We start from the raw sequence: 18,661 nt of genomic DNA, 5'->3' as shown, positions 1-18,661 counted from the left end.
CTATTGCAGTGATCGCACGTCCTTGACCCTCGAGGGTATTTCACAAGTTCTCTCTGAGCCCTTCGTATATATTGATTGACTTTCAGGATGTATTGACCAACAAAACCATAAAGGTTAACAGGAACATAGACGAATGCTAGGAAGTGTGGTTGATGCAGCCAGGGTAGTTGTCATGTTTTATGTACTGTCTATAAAAATGCCAGAGGTGTTTGCTTAATTAAAGCTTTGATTAAATAATCAGTGCAGGGTTGATGCAAATGGTGCAGGGTTCCTGTTCCCATCTTGTGCTTTTTCATGTTTTTCTTACTTCATGAGGAAAAACGCAAAGAAACCATGTTTTTCTCAAAATTGTGAGATATCCAAATACTGTATAAAGGAAAAATATTCTTACATAGCTTTTGTATTGGCTTACATTATTTTAATTTTAAGTTAAAACTAGGCCTTGATATTCTTTTTACTAGTAAACTCTATACATATACAAAGCCATATCTGACTTATGAACAGGATAAAAGCAAATCTAGAAAGTCTCAGTCAAGCTCAAATTTACAATATTAATTTCATTGTAGTGAGTGATGTTTTGCTGGAACTAAATGACTTATTGCAAGGTGCTTATGGTTCTGAGTGCTGCACCCCTAATGCTTTAAGTTTGGCTACATTTTTCCTGTGATGTCTTAATTTTCTTGTCATAGTAGTAGTTATAAAGTCTTATTATACAACTAGTGGCCCGGTGCATGAAATTTGTGCATGGGGGGGTTCCCTCAGCCCAGCTGGCACCCTCTCCAATCGGGGACCCCTTGGGGGATGTCCAACTGCCGGTTTAGGCCCAATCTGGGACCGCTGGCTCCTAACTGCTCACTTGCCTGCCTGCCTGATCGCCCCTAACTGCCTCTGCCTGTCTGCCTGTTTGCCCCTAACTTCTCTGCCTGCCTGCCTGATCGCCCCTAACTTCTCTGCCTGCCTGCTTGATTGCCCCTAACAGCCTCTGCCTGCTTGCCTGATCGCCCCTAACTGCCCTCCCCTGCCAGCCTGATCTTGCCCCCAACTGCTCTCCCCTGCTGGCTGGATCTTGCCCCCAATGGCCCTCCCCTGCAGGCCTGATCTCACCCCCAACAGCCCTCCCCTGCTGGCTGGATCTTGCCCCCAATGTCCTTCCCCTGCAGGCCTGATCGCCCCTAACTGCCTCTGCCTGCCTGATTGCCACTAACTGCCCTCCCCTGACAGCCTGATCTCGCCCACAACTATCCTCCCCTGCCGGCCTGATCTCACCTCCAACTGCCCTCCGCTGCCGGCCTGATCTCACCCCCAATGGCCCTCCCCTGCCATGCTGATCTCGCCCCCAATGGCCCTCCCCTGCCATCCTGATCTCGCCCCCAACTGCACTCTTTGCCTCGGCCCCCACCACCATGGCTTTGTCCGAAAGGAAGTCGGACGTCCGGAAGATGGCTGGTCGACCTGGTCTAATTAGCATATTACTCTTTTATTAGTATAGATAGATTATATAGGATAGGATTGCTTAAATGGGGGGTGGGGAGCCTTTTTCAGCAGGAGGAGATGCTCTTGACAGACAAAAATACATAATCCCTATATATGGACTGATAGCCAACCATATGCACTATAATGCCAAACCGGTCATTAAAAAATTGAACTGCTTTCTTACATCTTAAACCAAACAGCTGTTGCCCTTAAAACCCCTACTGAATCCGCACCTTAGGTTCTGCCTTTGCAGTTCACCCAGATTATGTTCTGATTGGTCGGTTTCTATGCTAGTCAGTGTCAAAAGCTTCGCCTCCTAAGCAGCCATTGGCTCCTCACAGTTCACCCAGATTTGGTTCTGATTGGTTGGTTTCTATGCCAGTCAGCGTCTCTGGGCCTATCTCTGGGCCTGATCAGAGAGGCATGGCTGCTGGCAAAGCCCGGAGAGAAAGAGAGAGGCAACGGCTGATCAACAGCTGTCACGGAGGCTGCGGATCAGATCCTGCCTCTCTCTCCCCAGGCCTCTCTCTGGGCCTGATCTGCAGCCCCCTTGGCAATCAGTGCTGGGTTGCCGCGCCCATAGCAGCGGCAGTCAGTACCGGGTCACCACAGCAACCCGGCACTGACTGCAGGACTGACTTCGGATAGGCCAAGCCTTTAGTCATTTTGGATGTTACGGACCCTGGGTTTTTATATATTAGGATGCTCTGTGACATCATCTGGCCTTTATAGGAGATTATATGAGAGTAAAGGCCTGATGCATGAAATTTGTGCAAGGGTCTTGGCCCCGGCCTTCGCCCGCCACCACCGCAGCTGGGGGCCTCTTCCATGGCTGGGGGGGCCTCTGCTGCTTCTGCCTTGGCCCTGCCCTCTATGGCTTTTTCCAAAGTTCTAATTAGCATATTACCCTTTTATTATTATAGATTATAAAAACAAATACCAAAATACAATGAAATTGTATGTGTGCTCAAATAATCCAGAATATGCTGTATTAATTTTTTAAATTGTTCTCAAATGAAAACACAAAGTTTACACATTCTCATAGAGAACTCACGGACCCTGAAAATATCTCCATACACCCCAGATTCAGACACACTACATTAAACAATTTATTAGATAAAGTGAAAGAAATCTGGCTTTAATTGACAGCGTGAGTTTTGCTACTATGAAAAGAATATTTTCCATTAGCTATTTAACGTGGTGTTTATAGCAGCTACACTGTAATTTTTTAAAAATAATAACTTTTTCATTTTGCATGTTTATTACTGTATAAACAAGTATGTAGGGAAATATTAATTACCACAGCCTTTATGTTTATTGAAGGAATATAGCCATATCTAGATGACTTACATAAATTTGTACTAAATTGAATGCTCTTTATTAATAATATATAGTATATCCTATAACTTTTTAAACATACATTTGGAAAAATTTGCATGTTAACCACATTATGCTAATTTTTTTCAGATATCTATATAAAGATATTTGAATGAAAAATTGTGAAAGTGACTTCTCTATTAGTTGAATTTTGTGTTTCATTTTAGTCCAGGTGGGCTACATTTTAAAAAATGTAATAAAACTTGCGTCGGGACTTGGAATATTTTCTTCAGAAACTCCCCAGGAGACATACAGAAAGTAATCAACTTTGAAATGAGCTATATTTTAAACATTCATTTGAGAACTGTTAAATTAGAATCTGCACGGTATTCCCCCATACATCTGTGAATAGTACTTTTCTGAGTGGTGCTTGGGTTCTAATCTAGCCACCGAAGTGCTTAACACATAATATAGCTGAAATAGAGTTCATTCACAGTGAGAAAAATAATAAAGTTAATATCCTTGCAATGCTCATAAGTAAGGGACAGAAATAAAATATATACAAATTAAAAAGTTTTGGAAAATCCATGCTAGAGAAAACCAGGTTTAATTAGAGGAACGTGCAGAGTTAAATAGAGACCAACGAGGAAGTTTGGAGAGGTCATCCTGAGCATTTTAGTTAGATATTGATGTTCCCGTGAAGGAGGTGATTGGAGGTGGTCTGTGCCAAAGAGATTGCATGAGGTGGGTGAAGCTGAACAATGGGGTGAACAGTGGAGGGGAAGGGGAATATCATAGTAGAATTTCCCCAGGACGACAGGAGGACATGTGAGGATCAGCTGGACACAGATGCATGAAATAACCCTGGAGTTAGGCCTTTTTGTAGATGGGGGGGGGGGGGGGGGAGGGAGGGAAGATTAAAAGACATATGTAAATTGGAGCTTAAAACTTTCAGAGTATGTATCTATTTTAAAACTCTGGTATTCTCACACAATGTAACAAAAACACATTTTCAAATAGTTGGCAATTTTAGACACAATTTCCCTGTAAATACTAAATGGTTCTGACTTTGTATAGTCCCCCACTAAGGGTCCCTTCTGTGTTCACTTCCATACTTATACTGTTAGATTCTAAAGTTTTACTGTTACAGAAGAAACAAACGTACCAAAGAAATACCAAGCACGCTTCCTAGAGAAAGGGAGGGACCCCGTTTATTAACACTAGTGGACTCCGGGAATAATTTCCAAATCAGAGAGAAGAAACATGCAGAGAGCCTGCCCACATATATCCCGCTGGGGTCTTTGTCCTACAGATATGCCCCCTGCCCCCTTCGTGGCCCTGCAGGAAGGCCCCCAGGTGTCAGGCCACATCCAATGGTCTGTCTCCTGGCACCAGCACAACAACCCTCCCCCAACTCCCAGCAGTGCATTGTTAACAGTTTCATGGCCTCTGCATTTAGATAACAAGTTCTGCAAAGACCAGTTTCCTCCTCATTACCCCCCCCCCCCCCCCCCCCCCCCCCCCCCCCCCCCGCTTGTCCCACAAGCTTCTTTTAGCCTTGTGGAGCAACGAATCCGCAGGGGGTGTTTCTGGTATCCAGGTGTTCAGTCCTGCAACCTTGAGAGCAGTGGGGGTGGTCAGGATGACGGTATGTGGTCCCCTCCAGGTAGGAGTCAGTCCTTGGGTGGTCTTTACCCAAACAGAGTCACCAGGTTGGAAGGGATGGACTGGATCAGAAGAACGTCTCAGACGTGCTTCTGGATTGCTTTCTGGGTAGACTGTAAAGCCTGTAAGAACTTGAGTAAAAATTAGTTATGGATTTCAGCCTTTTCCCACCAGAATCTGTAGAGGCCCCACTGGTTTCCAGGGCAGCTTTCCGGGCTGCTTCATCTGTGGCGTCCACATACCCTGCAACAGCACTCCGCACGTGAGCTGTTGCAATCGCATACCCGCCATCAGCACAAATTGTCACTGATTCTTCTCTTGCCCACCAGAGAGCCTGAATAAGGGCAATTAACTTGGCCTTCTGTGCCGAAGTCCTGCGGGCGAGCGCCTGAGATCAGATGGTTCGGTCCAAAGCAACCACCGCCGCCCCCGCATACCTGATTCCTCCCCGGACAGAACCGCTCCCGTCCATGAACAGTACCTCATCCGGCGATGCCAGTGGGTGTCAGTGAGGCCCAGGTGGGCTGTCTTTACAAAGTCATCGGCCTCTAACAGTTACGTAGAGGTTCCTCAGGGTCATCATCAGGAAGGAGGCTGGGAGCAGAAGAGCCTGAAACTAGATGACTCGAGCATTTAACATCCAGTGCTCCGGTGTGCTCCCGAGCAAAGCCTCAACTGCATAGCTGTGGCTGCTACCGCCAGGAGGCAAGCAGGCTAACTGGATGCAACAGGGTCGAGTCTCTTGGACATATCCACTGTCACTTGTATGATAAGTTTGGCCAGATGAATTAAGACTTTCTACTATTTTATTATCCAGAAGCTCTGATTTTTCTTCTGGGCAGTTAGTAGTTTCATCCACTCCTATAGTTAGACAGTATTCATCTAAAATACTCATCTAGATTAGATCCATATATAATTCTACCAGGGGAATTATTAGCGAGGTGTTCTTAGAGGGGTTTGCCAAAGATGGGTCCTTTATGATGCATATAGTCAGAAAAAAACATACCAAAGCTTATATTGATAGTAGAAGAAGACCTGTGGGTGGCCAACAAAACATTAACTTCATTATCATAGCTTATAACCAGAATGGTATTGTCTAGTAGGTAGGAAAGATTATCAGGTACCTAAGTTTTTTCAAATCTAATAAAGGAGGTGGGTCTGGAGAGGCAGATACTGTTTCCACTAAAAAACCATAAGAAGGATAATAACAATGTAAAAAAAATTTATATACATTCAATCAATAACAATTAGGTGATATAAGAACAGGGTTTAAGCAGCATCAATTTGTGAGCATATAAACCTTGTTGACGTCTTGGGAAAGCAGCAGTCAGAGTAAAGTTTCTAGGGATATTGTGTAATGGGTTGAAGTGTGCTGCTTATGGGTTGAGCTCCATGAGAATCTCAGCCCTTGAGTCGCATTCAACCCTTTTACGTGCCTCAGTTTCTCTCCCGGCTGTCTAAAACAACCAGAAGGGCTTGGGGCCCTGGCAGGCCAAGCCTTACGGCAGCCTTTGGAGGAGCAAGTCAGTTAATTACAGTTGAGTTCGGACTTCCCAATGGGGCTCTTGCACGTCATAAGGAATTACCTCTGGCACCTCCACAAAGATTCTTAGTTGCCTAAGAACACCAAGATTCGGGCTCTAGGGAGGCTGTGCCCCTTTATGTTTGGACCAGAATGAGTTCAGCTCTCATTTATATGATGATGGTGTTTTGTTTTTTTTCCCTCAGACTCTCAGAAAGCAATGCCAATTGAAAAGCCAAAATAAAACCCAGCCACCCAATTTGTTTTTCCTCCAGTCTCGCCTTAGCCTGGGTTCTGTAAACCCTTAACCTTAGATCCACCTTGAGGATTTTAAAAATATAGCTCAAATAAAGTCAGACCCTGTACCAAAACGCAAGGGAAGGTCCTGCTTCCAAGAGATAACTCACTCAAGTTCACCCAATGGACAGGAACCAGCAGGCTCAATGGGCCCTTTGCTGGGTCCTAGCACCTGGTCTGGGCCCATGGGATAGTTCTGGCTGAGTTCTTTGGAATTCTGCTGACTACACCAAGTAATGTTAATGTAAGAAACACTCAAACCTGTAAAGAATTTTTGTGAGTTTATTTGAGCCAAACTGTTGACACTTGCTAGGGAGCATTAAGATTCTGCTCAAATAAACTCACAATAGTTCTTTATAGGTTTGAATGTTTCTTATATTGACACTATCAGAGATGCAAAAGACTATAGACAGGCCTAGTTAAGGTAAAAATTGAGTTTTGTCAATTCTCAATTGACAAAGAAAATATTCTAGCATAGGACATGACTACCTTCCATACACTGCTTTTAGTTAGAAAGTTTTCATTTCAGACCATCCTTTGTGGTTACTTTAGGTCTCTGAGTTTGCAAGGCTGCCACATAGGCCTTCCCTAAGCTAGTCAGGTTAGCATGTGGCCCCTTTTTGTCCACAATCTTTTTTTTTTTTTAATTATGCGGGCATCCTGGTATAGTTAACAACAGAGTTGGTAGGAACCAGGCCCAGGATGCCAGCCAGCTTCCGGCTGCTGTTCTCCCAGCAGTGTAACACTTACCTAGGTACAAGGCAACCTAGGCAGCTGCCTACGGCTGGGGCTGTCCACAATCTTAATATGGTGAATCCTCTTAGAGAAAAAAAATCACATAACTCCAGGTATTATGGAATTACTATAAATTCACGGTTCTCAGTATCCCCTGGGATTTCAATGCTGCATTTTCATTTTTTCTTTAGCATCTCTTTCACATGTTTTGTGTCTGCCCTCCAAAGTCTACTTTAAACTTCTGACCTTTCCACCTCCACGCTTTAAGCTTGTCAGGGAACATTAATTCAAACCAAGGAACCAACATTCTGAATGGCATCACTTTCTAACCAACCAGTTGCTAAAACCAAAAACCTGGACCCATTCTTAAACTTCCCTTCCACTTCCTCCTTCCCTGCGTCCATCAATCACCAATACACCCTACACTAAGTATTTCTCAAGTCGTATCATTTATTTTTATCTCTATTGTCACAATCCTATTTCTTGAAGCAATCATTGCATTGTAAAAATATGGAAAGTGCCTACTTCTAAAGAGGATTTAACACTTTCAAATTTTTACAGTGTTCTTACGCTAATTCTATACTTACCTCGGCTAAATAGAGTTCTAAATTATATGATATTGAATCTCTATGTCTCTTCAGCCCATCTCACTACCCACTTCACCCTAAATTCTTGCTCTATCCTTTCTGAACATCCTTTATTTTCTCAGGCAAATACCTGATTTAAATGACAAATGCCATGAAATTTAGGAATTTGGCAGAAACTAGCAAATGAGTAAAAGCAGGTGGAAGTCATTATTATTTCACCATTAATGCCTAGAATAGAAAGATGTAAAATGGTAAAAAAAAGTGAAGGCAATCATTAACTATTTTCTATCCCTTTTTTAGTACATACACTGTACTATTGTCATGTGTTAATAATAAGCACCAATTACATTTTTCATTTCCATTCTTTTAGACCTTGGACTTCTCCTTGATGTAGGATTATTTTCTTTGTCAAAATAGCCAAATTGTTAAATAGAAGTACATTTTAAAAAATTAACAAGATGTCCCTTTCAAGATGTGATAAATTCTGATGACCTATTTATAAATCACAGCATATGAATATTAAAGAAATGGAAGAGCACATTCTTTATCAAGCCTCGGAGCTCATATGCACAGAGAAATGTTGGACTGAACTAATTTTCTATGAAATACAGTCTGAAAATCACATTAGTATTGAAAGCATACAGATTATTGAAATTGTGGTTATTCTGAGCCAGAACTAAATGGATTAAACAATTCGCTTTCATTTTGCTTGCAAATACATAGTCTTAAAATGACTAAATATTGCTTGAAACCCCCTTGAAGAAAATGGAAATGAGAAAAACGATTATTCTGAGTAAAGATATTTATTCCTTCATTTGGAGAAAATTAGTTGAGAAGAAGTATGTTAGTAAATGTGTTCTAATGCACTGGCAGATAACTGTTTTGAATATAAGATTTTACAATTTTTCTTCCAAAACTTCATAGAACTCCATTTTTAAATATAAAATATATTTTTCTCTGTGTTGTCGGTAGTGATAATAAGAATTTTCTGAGACTTGCACGGGAGGATGAGTGATTTTTATTTGTGTGGAATTATATTGCTGGGTTTCCAAAGTCCCATTTCCCTTCATCCCGTCCTGGAAGAAGTATAACTGCTGGGGCTTCAGCAGAGCTAAAAGCAAAGCCAGTGTCCAGAGCTTCCTTTCCCTGTTGGAGCCGGTCCAGTTCAGCATCGGGCTAGTGCAGTCCATTAGTCCATTGTGTGTGGGGTCCACATGGCCGTGGGACATGTGGGCGAATGCAGGGGAGCCAAGAGAGCATGCCCCCTGCAACAGGAGTCCTAAGAGTCCTAAAAACGGAACAGCAAACTTCTTTGTTGAGGGCATTAAATCTGCCAAATCTTCCCATGCCTGCAGTGGCCACGCCTACTCTGGCCAATGACCTGTTTCCACATGTGACTGACAGACAAGTACCTTCCCTATTTCACCCGGACTTTACTGGGCATGCATCTGTTCTCCCCCTGTCAATGCCTTCCCCCAGCGATATGTGGAGAGCAGGCCTGGGAGTGTTAAACTGCAGCTTCTTGGCAAAGCGGCACAAATGACATGCCTCTCGCATATGGCTTTCCCTTTGCTCCTTTCCTGTTATTAACAACTAGGATAATTACAGTGGTATCAGATCCACTATAAATTTTTATCCTCTGTATGTGTGTCCAAGCTGAAAAACCAAATCATGTGTATGGTGTGTGTGTGGTGTGAGTGTGTGTGTGTGTGTGTGTGTGTGTGTGTGTGTTATATGTGTACAAGATTGACTTAATTTTAGGATTTAAAAGTAAAATGCAAGCACTTTAGATAATCATCTCTTTCTGTGGGAAATTCTATAATTCTGAAGAACAGCTCATTTATCCCTAATTTTAGTAAACTGTTTTCTCAGATATTATTATTGGTTTTTAAATTAGTTCAATTTCCTGTGATTAGACCAGGTTTGCCATGTGACATCATTGCAGCTTGAAAATATGCTTTCTCTTGTCTTCTCTTTGTATAGTTTGACATGGTTCTGAGGTTGCCCATGATTGTTGCCTGTTTACTATATTTTGGACACCAACACTATCTTTGTCATATAAACATGGTTTTCTTTCAATGGACACATTTGCTGTTTATGAAGCAAGTGCTAATATACTCTTTAGAACCCAGTGTTTGGTTGGTTTCCACTAATGTTTATATTTGTGTTATGGGCATTTGCTCATGAAATTATACTAATCCACAGACTGCTTTTGAATGAAGATTTTGCAGAGTGAATAAATAAAAACTTTATTGAAATCTTCTTCATTATTTGTACTAGTATGCTTTCACTTTATAATTCTACTAGAGGCCCGATGCATGAAATTCGTGCAAGAGTAGGCCTTCGCAGCCCTGGCTGCCTCAGCCCTCGAGGCCTCACAGCCCTTGGCTTTGTCCGGAAGGTCATCCCGAGGGTTGTTCCGCTGTTCGGCCGTTCGGTTGATTTGCATATTATGCTTTAATTATTATAGAAAATTTAAAGTTTTACTTTGCAGGTAAAACAAATATATGTGTATACTATGTTACATTACATGAATATCTGTTGTTGCATTTTCTTATTTTATAATTACTGTTTATGTATGCTATTGTCAACATAAGAAACATCCAAACCTGTAAGAATTTTTATGAGTTTATTTGAGGCAAACTGACAACAGTTGCCATGAAGCAAGATGTCAAGGGATTGAGAAAATGCTCCCCAGAATGGCAGTTTCACTGCTTACTTTATACATTAGAATCAAAGGAGGCCGCCTAAGGAGGGTTACATGAAATTCACTGGGGATAGATTAGGGAGGTGGGAGAAGGCAAAATAGGGAAATACCCACTTTGATTACCTACTTGACTTGCTTTTAGGTAGGACGTTTTAATTTCAGACCATCCTGTCTAATTACTTTAGGTCTCTGAGTCTGCAAGGTCCACACTATTTTTTCCTGGACTCTGAATTTATTTGCTTTAATGGCCATGTCTTCCTTATTTTTGCATCTGCAGACTTGACTTCGTATAGGACACAGAGCAGATACTATACACAAAATTGAATCAGTGACAGGATACTTCATATACCCTTAGTGGAAAGAAGCGAGCAATGTCGTATCTAAATGAATATATCCGTGTGTTTTGTGTCTCCAGCCTTCTTTCACAGCTCAGGTATCCTCAGTCTGGCAGAGGAGCACAGCCTGGCCATGATTGCATGGGATATGCATTGTCTTTGATGTCGGCATAAAAACCAAATTTAGTGGTGTGTACCTGACGTAAAGCTATTAAGTTGTTGGTAAATTAAAACGAATATTTAAGAAGGTGCAAAGATGAATATGGATAGGGTGAATTGCAGATGATTTAACTTTTTCCTCAGTTGAAAAACAATACATTATACAAGATATACGTGAACATATTTTACCTTTGGAAAAATAATAAAAATTATCTCTATACCGAGACACCTATGGTAAGATAAGAATATAGATACCATTGAATAAAAATAATATCTATTTTTCTTCTCTTGATAATTTTTTAATTTGAAAGTCAATAAAAACAAGGTGAACCCTGAAATAGCAATCATCAAATTGCTCTTTGTGTTAAAATTTCATAGCACTTTATTTGAGTTATTGTCAACTCTTGGGTGACTGGGATTTCTAGATTTTCCCTCATATCCCTCACTTATCTTTGTAGTCTATACTTATCTTCAAAATGATTTTATTTGCATCTGAGACAAGACTATTAAATATTTTGCTCTGGGGCTCATATTACCCAACTCTTGATTTAGTATTCATAAGGAATATTTTTAATGAAACATTAAATATTTTAATATTAAATCAATTTCCATTTATTTTTTCTTGCTGTGAGCTAATGTTTTATTTTTCATAAGCCTATTTACCAGAAGTCTCATCAGAAACATATTTTCCCATTTATTTTCATATATATATATACACACACACACACACATATATGTTTTAAATTTAGAAGTTACAATAGATAATTTTACTGGAGTGACATTTTATCCCTAGCAAGTACTACAAAATAACTTTTTTCTATTGATTATATAAAACTTTTGTCTTTAGGGCATCTGTGACGTGGTTAGCAAAATATCAAAACACAGGAGTAGCTGCAAGAAGCAAGGTACTAGTAAACTAGGCCAAATGTCCGCCCTCTAGCGGTTATAGAGATCTGGTGCAGCCTAATTTGACAAGGGTTGTGCTTCTGGGCAGTGGTTAACAACTCATGCCTACAGGAGCCAAGCAGATAATATAAATGGAAGAAGTGGGTGGGAGAAAAATCAATTATTGGCATATATCTTATTCTGTGGTTATGAAAGTATGGTGTAAGCACATAACATAAACAGGATGTAGAAAATACATTTTAAATTCAGAATGGAAAGAAAAATGCAAGCTCCGTGATAAATAGACCCAGGGAATGGCGAGTTGTATGGCAAACTGAGCAGCTAGCTGATCACAGGTTCAATTGATTGTTGTCATTCAAGAACAGGAACCCAGTGTTGTTAGACCTTCCAGTTTCTCTAGAGAAACTAGAAAGCTGGTTTTGTATATGAAACCTCTAATTTTAACATGTTGACTCACATGTATTTTGGAATAACATTTGGCCAGTTTTAGATATTTGTTTCAAAAAAGGTCTTGAATTTATTTATTTGTTTGTTTATTTGTTTGTTTGTTTGTTTATTTTGTTAATCCTCACCTGAGGCTGTTTTCCCATTGATTTCCAGAGAGAGTAGAAGGGAGAGGAAGAGGCACACAGAGAGAAACATCAATGTGAGAGACACATTGATTGGTTGCCTCCCACCCCTGCCCGGACCAGGGCCAGGGATCGAGCCGCAACCTAGGTAGATGCCCTTGACCAGAATCAAACCTGGGACCCTTCAGTCCCAGGGCAGAGGCGCTATTCACTGAGCCAATCTGGCTAGGGCAGTCTTGAATTTATTTATCTTATTTCGTTTAGAGAACAGAAAAAATTATGGCATCTTTCAACAACATTATGAGGTGGAACTGGAATATAAAGTTGCTGAATTATTGAGTCTTGTTGAATATTATATTTTATTTTATATTATATTTTATTCACCAACAGACACTATGGAGATGGTGAGGTTACAGCTGTAAATAGGACAAGCTCTTCTTGTTGGTCTCTCCCGCTGCTGTACCTTAAGTGGGAAGCGCAGTGACGTCATCACGGAGCAGGGCCACTCTGCAGAGATTGCACACAGATTTTTGGATATGACTTTTCAGTGTTTATCTTGGTTCTGAACTCCACATAGAATTTAAGTGCATAATTTATATTATTTTCATGTGTCCTTCTTGTAACTTTCTATGGGGCAGCTTTGAGTTCTTAAAAAGTAGCACTGAATTATAGGTAGTTTGCAATGTAGGGGAGAATAAGATGCTTAGATAGTTGTTATTTTCTTTCACCAACATTCTTAACCTTGACCACATCTTTCCCCATCTGAACAGAGAAAGTGAATCAAAAGAAAAAAAATAATTAAGAATGACCAGGATTCAGATCCTTTAAACTTGTTCAGCCCAGCCAGGTGTAGCTCAGCGGTTGAGCATCAACCCAGGACCCAAGAGGTCACTGGTTCGATTCCCGGTTAGGGCATATGCCCAGGTTACGGGCTCAATCCCCAGTTGGGGGTATGCAGGAAGCAGCCAATCAATGATTCTCTCTCATCATTGATGTTTCTATCTCTCTCTCCCTTTCCCTTCCTCTCTAAAATCAATAAAAATATATTAAAAAACAAACAAACTTGTTCAAAAAGTAGGAGCGGCAGAGTGAAGTGAAAGGAACCACAAAAAGCCATGTGGCCTACTTCCTTTTTTCAGGCCTTCTCTGTTCATTATCTTGAACAGTCATATTTAAAGGCAAGACATATTCCTCCCAGTCACCCACCGGATCCCTACAGGCCCTTTTAGCTGTCTGACCCGATCTACAACCATATTTTTACTTTTTTTTTTCCTGTTCCAGATCCCCTAGTCTCCCTGCTGTTCCCTTTTGTCATAACATCTGATCCCCCTGACACCTTTGTACTGGTATTCTCTCTGCCCGAAATAGTAGACTCACAGATACACACTTATTCTCAACCTGCCACATGTCTTGGGTAAAATGTCACTTTCTAAGTGAGGTCTGTTCTGTCTGTCCCATTGAAAATTATACCCCCTGCACTTCCAATCCTGTCTACTTTGCTCTACTCCCCCCTACTCAATAGCACTGATTACCTTTATATGCATAAAAAATAATGCATAATTTACTTATGTTTATTATGAACTAGAGGCCCGGTGCACGAAATTTGTGCACGGGGGTGGGGGGGGGATTTCCCCTCAGCCTAGCTTGCACTCTCTCTAATCCGGGACTCCGAGGGGGAAGTCCGACTGCCGGGGGATGTCCTAAACCAGCATAGGGACATCCCTCTCACAATCTGGGACTGCTGGCTCCTAACCGCTCACCTGCCTGCCTGCCTGCCTGCCTGCCTGATCACCCCTCACTGCCTCTGTGTGCTGGCCTGATCGCCCCCAACTGCCCCCCTGTCGGCCTGGTCATCCCACGCAGCCTGCTTATTCAGTCGTTTGATCATCCCTCACTAACCCTCCTGCAGGCCTGGTTGCCTCACACAGTCTGCTTGTTCAGTCTTTTGGTCGCCCCTCACTAACCCCCCTGCTGGCCTGGTTGCCCCACACAGTCTGCTTGTTCAGTCTTTTGGTCGCCCCTCACTAACCCCCCTGCTGGCCTGGTTGCCCCACACAGTCTGCTTGTTCAGTCGTTTGGTCGTCCCTCACTAACCGCACTGCTGGCCTGGTTGCTCCACGCAGCCTGCTTGTTCAGTTGTTTGGTTGTCCCTCACTAACCCACCCTGCCGGCCTGGTCGTAGGCAGCTATCTTGTGAGGGCGTGGTGGTCAATTTGCATATTACTGCTTTATTATATAGGAAAAGATTTCTTTTGCTAAAATATAAGCACTCTGAGGATAGAGACCTTTATCTAATTTTGTTTACTGATGTTTCAAAAAACAGTGTATGGCATATACAGGTACACAATATATATATTTAAAATGAAGGAAGGGTGAATGTCTTATTCACTTACGTCTGGGCATACCTCCCACAGGAGGTAATTGCCCAGGGAAAGGTTTCTTGCAATAAATTATATCATGTTTGGACTTATGATCTATTTTGTTTTTATTACTAGAAATTGCAAAAACACATGTTGAAAGAATAAAGACATTTGTATATTTGGTCTCAGTATAGAGGGCAGTCACTCTGTATAGATAATTAGCATAAAAACTATGAAGAAAAATAATTGACTTGAGGCAGAGAGCATGAAGTCAAAAGAAATGTGATGGTATCTTGGCTACACCAGTTTCTAGCTCTCTCACCTCTGATTAGCTATTTATTATCTCTGAGCCTCAGTTACCTTATCTTTAAAATAGAAATAATAATATACTTTGTCTTTTTACCTTATAAGTATACAAGTGATTTGTTTTCTTTCATAATACATACTTGTCTTCAATAGTTAACCCAACATATATCTAAATCTATAATCATTTTAATTTTATATTCATGTGACTGATTTACCTTAGAATAAAAGGTCCACCGGAACAAGTCTGTCTTTGCTTTTCAATGTTGTGTTCTCAACTCTGCATACAACATATGACATGTAATAGTTGCTCAGAAAACATGTTGTTATATGAATAATTAAGCCATTTAAGCCATGAAGTTCATATGGTCTAATAATAGTAACCTGGTTTGTAGTCAGTTGTTATAATATCTGTTATTATTGTCACTATCTAAACCATCACCATCATCATCATCAAATATGGGTCTCAGGCTTCTTTAATTCACTACCAAGAGGGCGGTCATCTTCTTGTGTTACCTACTTAACTTTTTAGTGAAAGAACACAGAAAACACGTTGCTGATCTAATGATTTTGTTACAGGTCTCTAAGCTGGCTGGTGTTTTGGTCAAGCATGGTGTCCAGAAAGGTGACACTGTGGTTATCTACATGCCCATGATCCCTCAGGCAATCTATACCATGTTGGCATGCGCCCGGATAGGAGCCATCCACAGTCTTATATTTGGGGGATTTGCATCCAAAGAACTAAGTACCCGCATTGATCATGCAAAGGTAAGTGCTTTATTTGGAGAAATCAAGCAGTAGTATGTATAGTACAGCCATATCTGTGGATGAATCATCCAAGAGTGATCTGTCCTTATTAGATCCTCCTTTAATATAGGATACTTAAAGTTTACTTTTTCTTTGGCATATATCTGTTAATCAAAAATTTATTTTTGCATCAGTAGTACATGAAAGGCATCTCGCTAGGTGCAGTGAGGAATATAAAATATAAGTTAGTCTGACATATATTTGAATGTATAAGACAAGTAAAATAACTAATTTATTCAACATATATTTATTAAGCTCCCACTATGTGCTTGGTACTATCCTTGGAACAGGATAGTAAATGATTCTTATGAAATGGTGGGGACACATAACTAGTTTTATACTCTACATGCTTCCAGAAATGGTGGGGTAGCACAGAGGATAAGAGAGGGTGTCAGTGAGGAGTAGAGTTGCAAGTTTAAATTGGATGCTAAATAAACTTGATAAGGGTGCCTGACATAGAGGACTCATAAAATAAAGTTAGCTATTATTATTTTATTAATTTAGAGCATTGATCAGACAACATTTTTGTATGTTACAGATAGTACACATTTTAAGCATGTGGGTTACATGGTTTCTGTTGCAACTACTGAGCTCTTCTGTCGTAGCACAAAAGCAGTCTTAGATGGTACGTGGAAAAACTCATAGCAGTGGGCAAGGTGTGGCTCTCAACCATAGTTTGCAGACCCTTAGTTTCTTTTAGTTGGATGGTCCAAGAAGTGAGATTTCTTTTAGTTGGGTGGCCAAAGGAAGTGAGATTGTACTTAGATCTTGGCTAAAATTCAGCTAGTTGAAGAGAATGACCTCATAGGATCCAAAAGGAGAGAAAAACAATATAAGTCTAGCATTAGAGGTGAGAAAGGGTAAACTTCATTTGAAGGCTAGTGAATAGACCAATGTGACTGAAGAGGGACAGAAGGTGACCTTGCAAAGGCAGTGTCTGTCTGAGCTGGATCCTGTAGACCTTGTCTAGTCAGAGGTTTTGAGCAGACACGTGTCCTGTTTTAAGCAATGTTAAGAGGAGGCAAGTCTTTCCATATGACGAGTGGGACAGAGGTGAGAGGCTGGAATAGGAACCTTTGGCAGGTGGTCTGTTTGTGAAGCCATGGGTGATGTACAGGAGAGTAATAGCAGTGGGGAGATGAAGAAAGGAAGGCTGTTTGTTATACGAGTAAGAGACGATTGTCCTGGCTCTGTCGCTTGGGCATTGTCCCATGCAACTGGAGGTTGTCAGTTCCATTCCTGGTCAAGGGTGCGTGCCCAGGTTTTGGGTTCAGTCTATAGTGTGGGGTGTGTGGGAGACAGCAGATTGTTGTTTCACTCTCATATAGATGTTTCACTCTCTCCCTCACCCTTCATCTCTCTCTAAAAGCCAATAAACTAATTTTTAAAGTAAAGAGTAAAAGATGATTTACCTCAGAGTTTTATAAGCCCAAGATGAGACACTCTTAACAGGGAAGGAAACTAATGTATACACACAATGTCTGTAGATTATATTACATTTTGAAAATTAAATGTCTTTTAATAACTATTGCCTTTATAATTATTCAAAGTATGTCTACACTTTTGGGACACCCTGTATATTGAAGGTCCCCTGAATGCTAGGCATACAGTGAAGTTTTGCATGTCTGACTTCATTTGGAATAGATCCTTTATTAGAACCAGAAGCTGGTTTGTGGATTAACTGGCTGGATTTCTCTTTCTTTCTCTCTTTTAAAAACATGTTGAGTTAGTGCTTCTGAAGGGAAATCTAAAGGGAAATATCAATCATTGACCTGCAATCAGTGGGCAATGGGGACTTCTCTGAGGAAGGTATAGACTCCAGTTTTTTACCTGCAGAAGTCTAAACACCATTCGGATAAAGGTATGAGATGTATTCTTTCCTTTTGGTAAAATTTCATATGATGTGAGGAAACTGAGATATATAAAAAATAAGTATTTATAAAACACTAGTAGCCCATTTGCAGTAAGAATCCTGCAAGCGGCCTCTGCAGCCACGTGCACTGCCGCTGCCGCCGCCATTGTGGCCGCCGCGCCTGCACCCGCGGGCTGCTGCTGCCCGCCCTGCTCCGCCGCCCCGCCCCTCCCAGGCTTTCCCTCTGGCAGTCACCTTGCTTTCCGCTTTTCCTCCCTCTTCCTTCTAAGTTGTCTTCAGTCTTCACTCCTCCCTCCCTCAGTGTATGCAAATTAACCACCATCTTTGTTGGTTAATTTGCATATTCGCCCTGATTGGCTGGTGGGCGTGGCTTTGGCTGGCGGGCGTGGCTTTGGCGTAGTGAAGGTGCGCTCAATTTGCATATTACCATTTTATTAGGTAGGATATGCTGTACCAGTGGAGGAGTTGTTATCTAACACACATACGCGCGTGCACACACACACACACACACACACACACCCCATTTTAAGAAGTTTATGCAATAAGTGCATTATTTTATGGGCAAGAGTTTTTTAAAAATATATTTTATTGATTTTTTTACAGAGAGGAAGGGAGAGGAATAGAGTTAGAAACATCGATGAGATAGAAACATCGATCAGCTGCCTCCTGCACACCCCCTACTGGGGATGTGACCACAACCAAGGTACATGCCCTTGACCGGAATCGAACCTGGGACCCTTGAGTCTGCAGGCTGACACTCTATCCACTGAGCCAAACCGGTTTCGGCTGGGCAAGACTTTTAATCATGTCAAATTAAAAGCAAGAAGATGGAGATAGAGATGTATATCTGAGGTATTTTGATACAAGTAATAGTTGAAATCAAAGATGATTTTGATGTCATGATTTTCAAATAAATAGGCTGAAGAAAAAGTTATATTTTAAACAGAAGATGGAAAGAATATATTATAATAAGTCAGTCAAGACCAAATAAAACTGTTAGTAGCTCTCAGTTCTTGAGTTTGACAAAGAAAGAATTCAGAACCTAG

General features: G+C 41.1%; 1 protein-coding gene across 2 annotated transcripts in view; it reads left to right on the top strand.

Annotated features, from left to right (window-relative positions):
• The window catches only part of ACSS3 (acyl-CoA synthetase short chain family member 3), a 178,123-nt gene that overhangs the window by 54,741 nt on the left and 104,721 nt on the right, over positions 1 to 18,661 (top strand). For both annotated transcript variants that reach the window (XM_008143810.3, XM_054718823.1), the window contains one exon: positions 15,515 to 15,703. In XM_008143810.3, the coding sequence (XP_008142032.2) occupies positions 15,515 to 15,703 (189 nt within the window). The remainder of the gene's footprint in view (positions 1 to 15,514; positions 15,704 to 18,661) is intronic.

Source organism: Eptesicus fuscus, chromosome 7, assembly GCF_027574615.1.
Source record: "Eptesicus fuscus isolate TK198812 chromosome 7, DD_ASM_mEF_20220401, whole genome shotgun sequence".
NCBI lineage: Eukaryota > Metazoa > Chordata > Mammalia > Chiroptera > Vespertilionidae > Eptesicus > Eptesicus fuscus.
The sequence above is the reverse complement of the archived record's forward strand: the minus strand, read 5'-3'. Positions and strand labels throughout refer to the sequence as shown.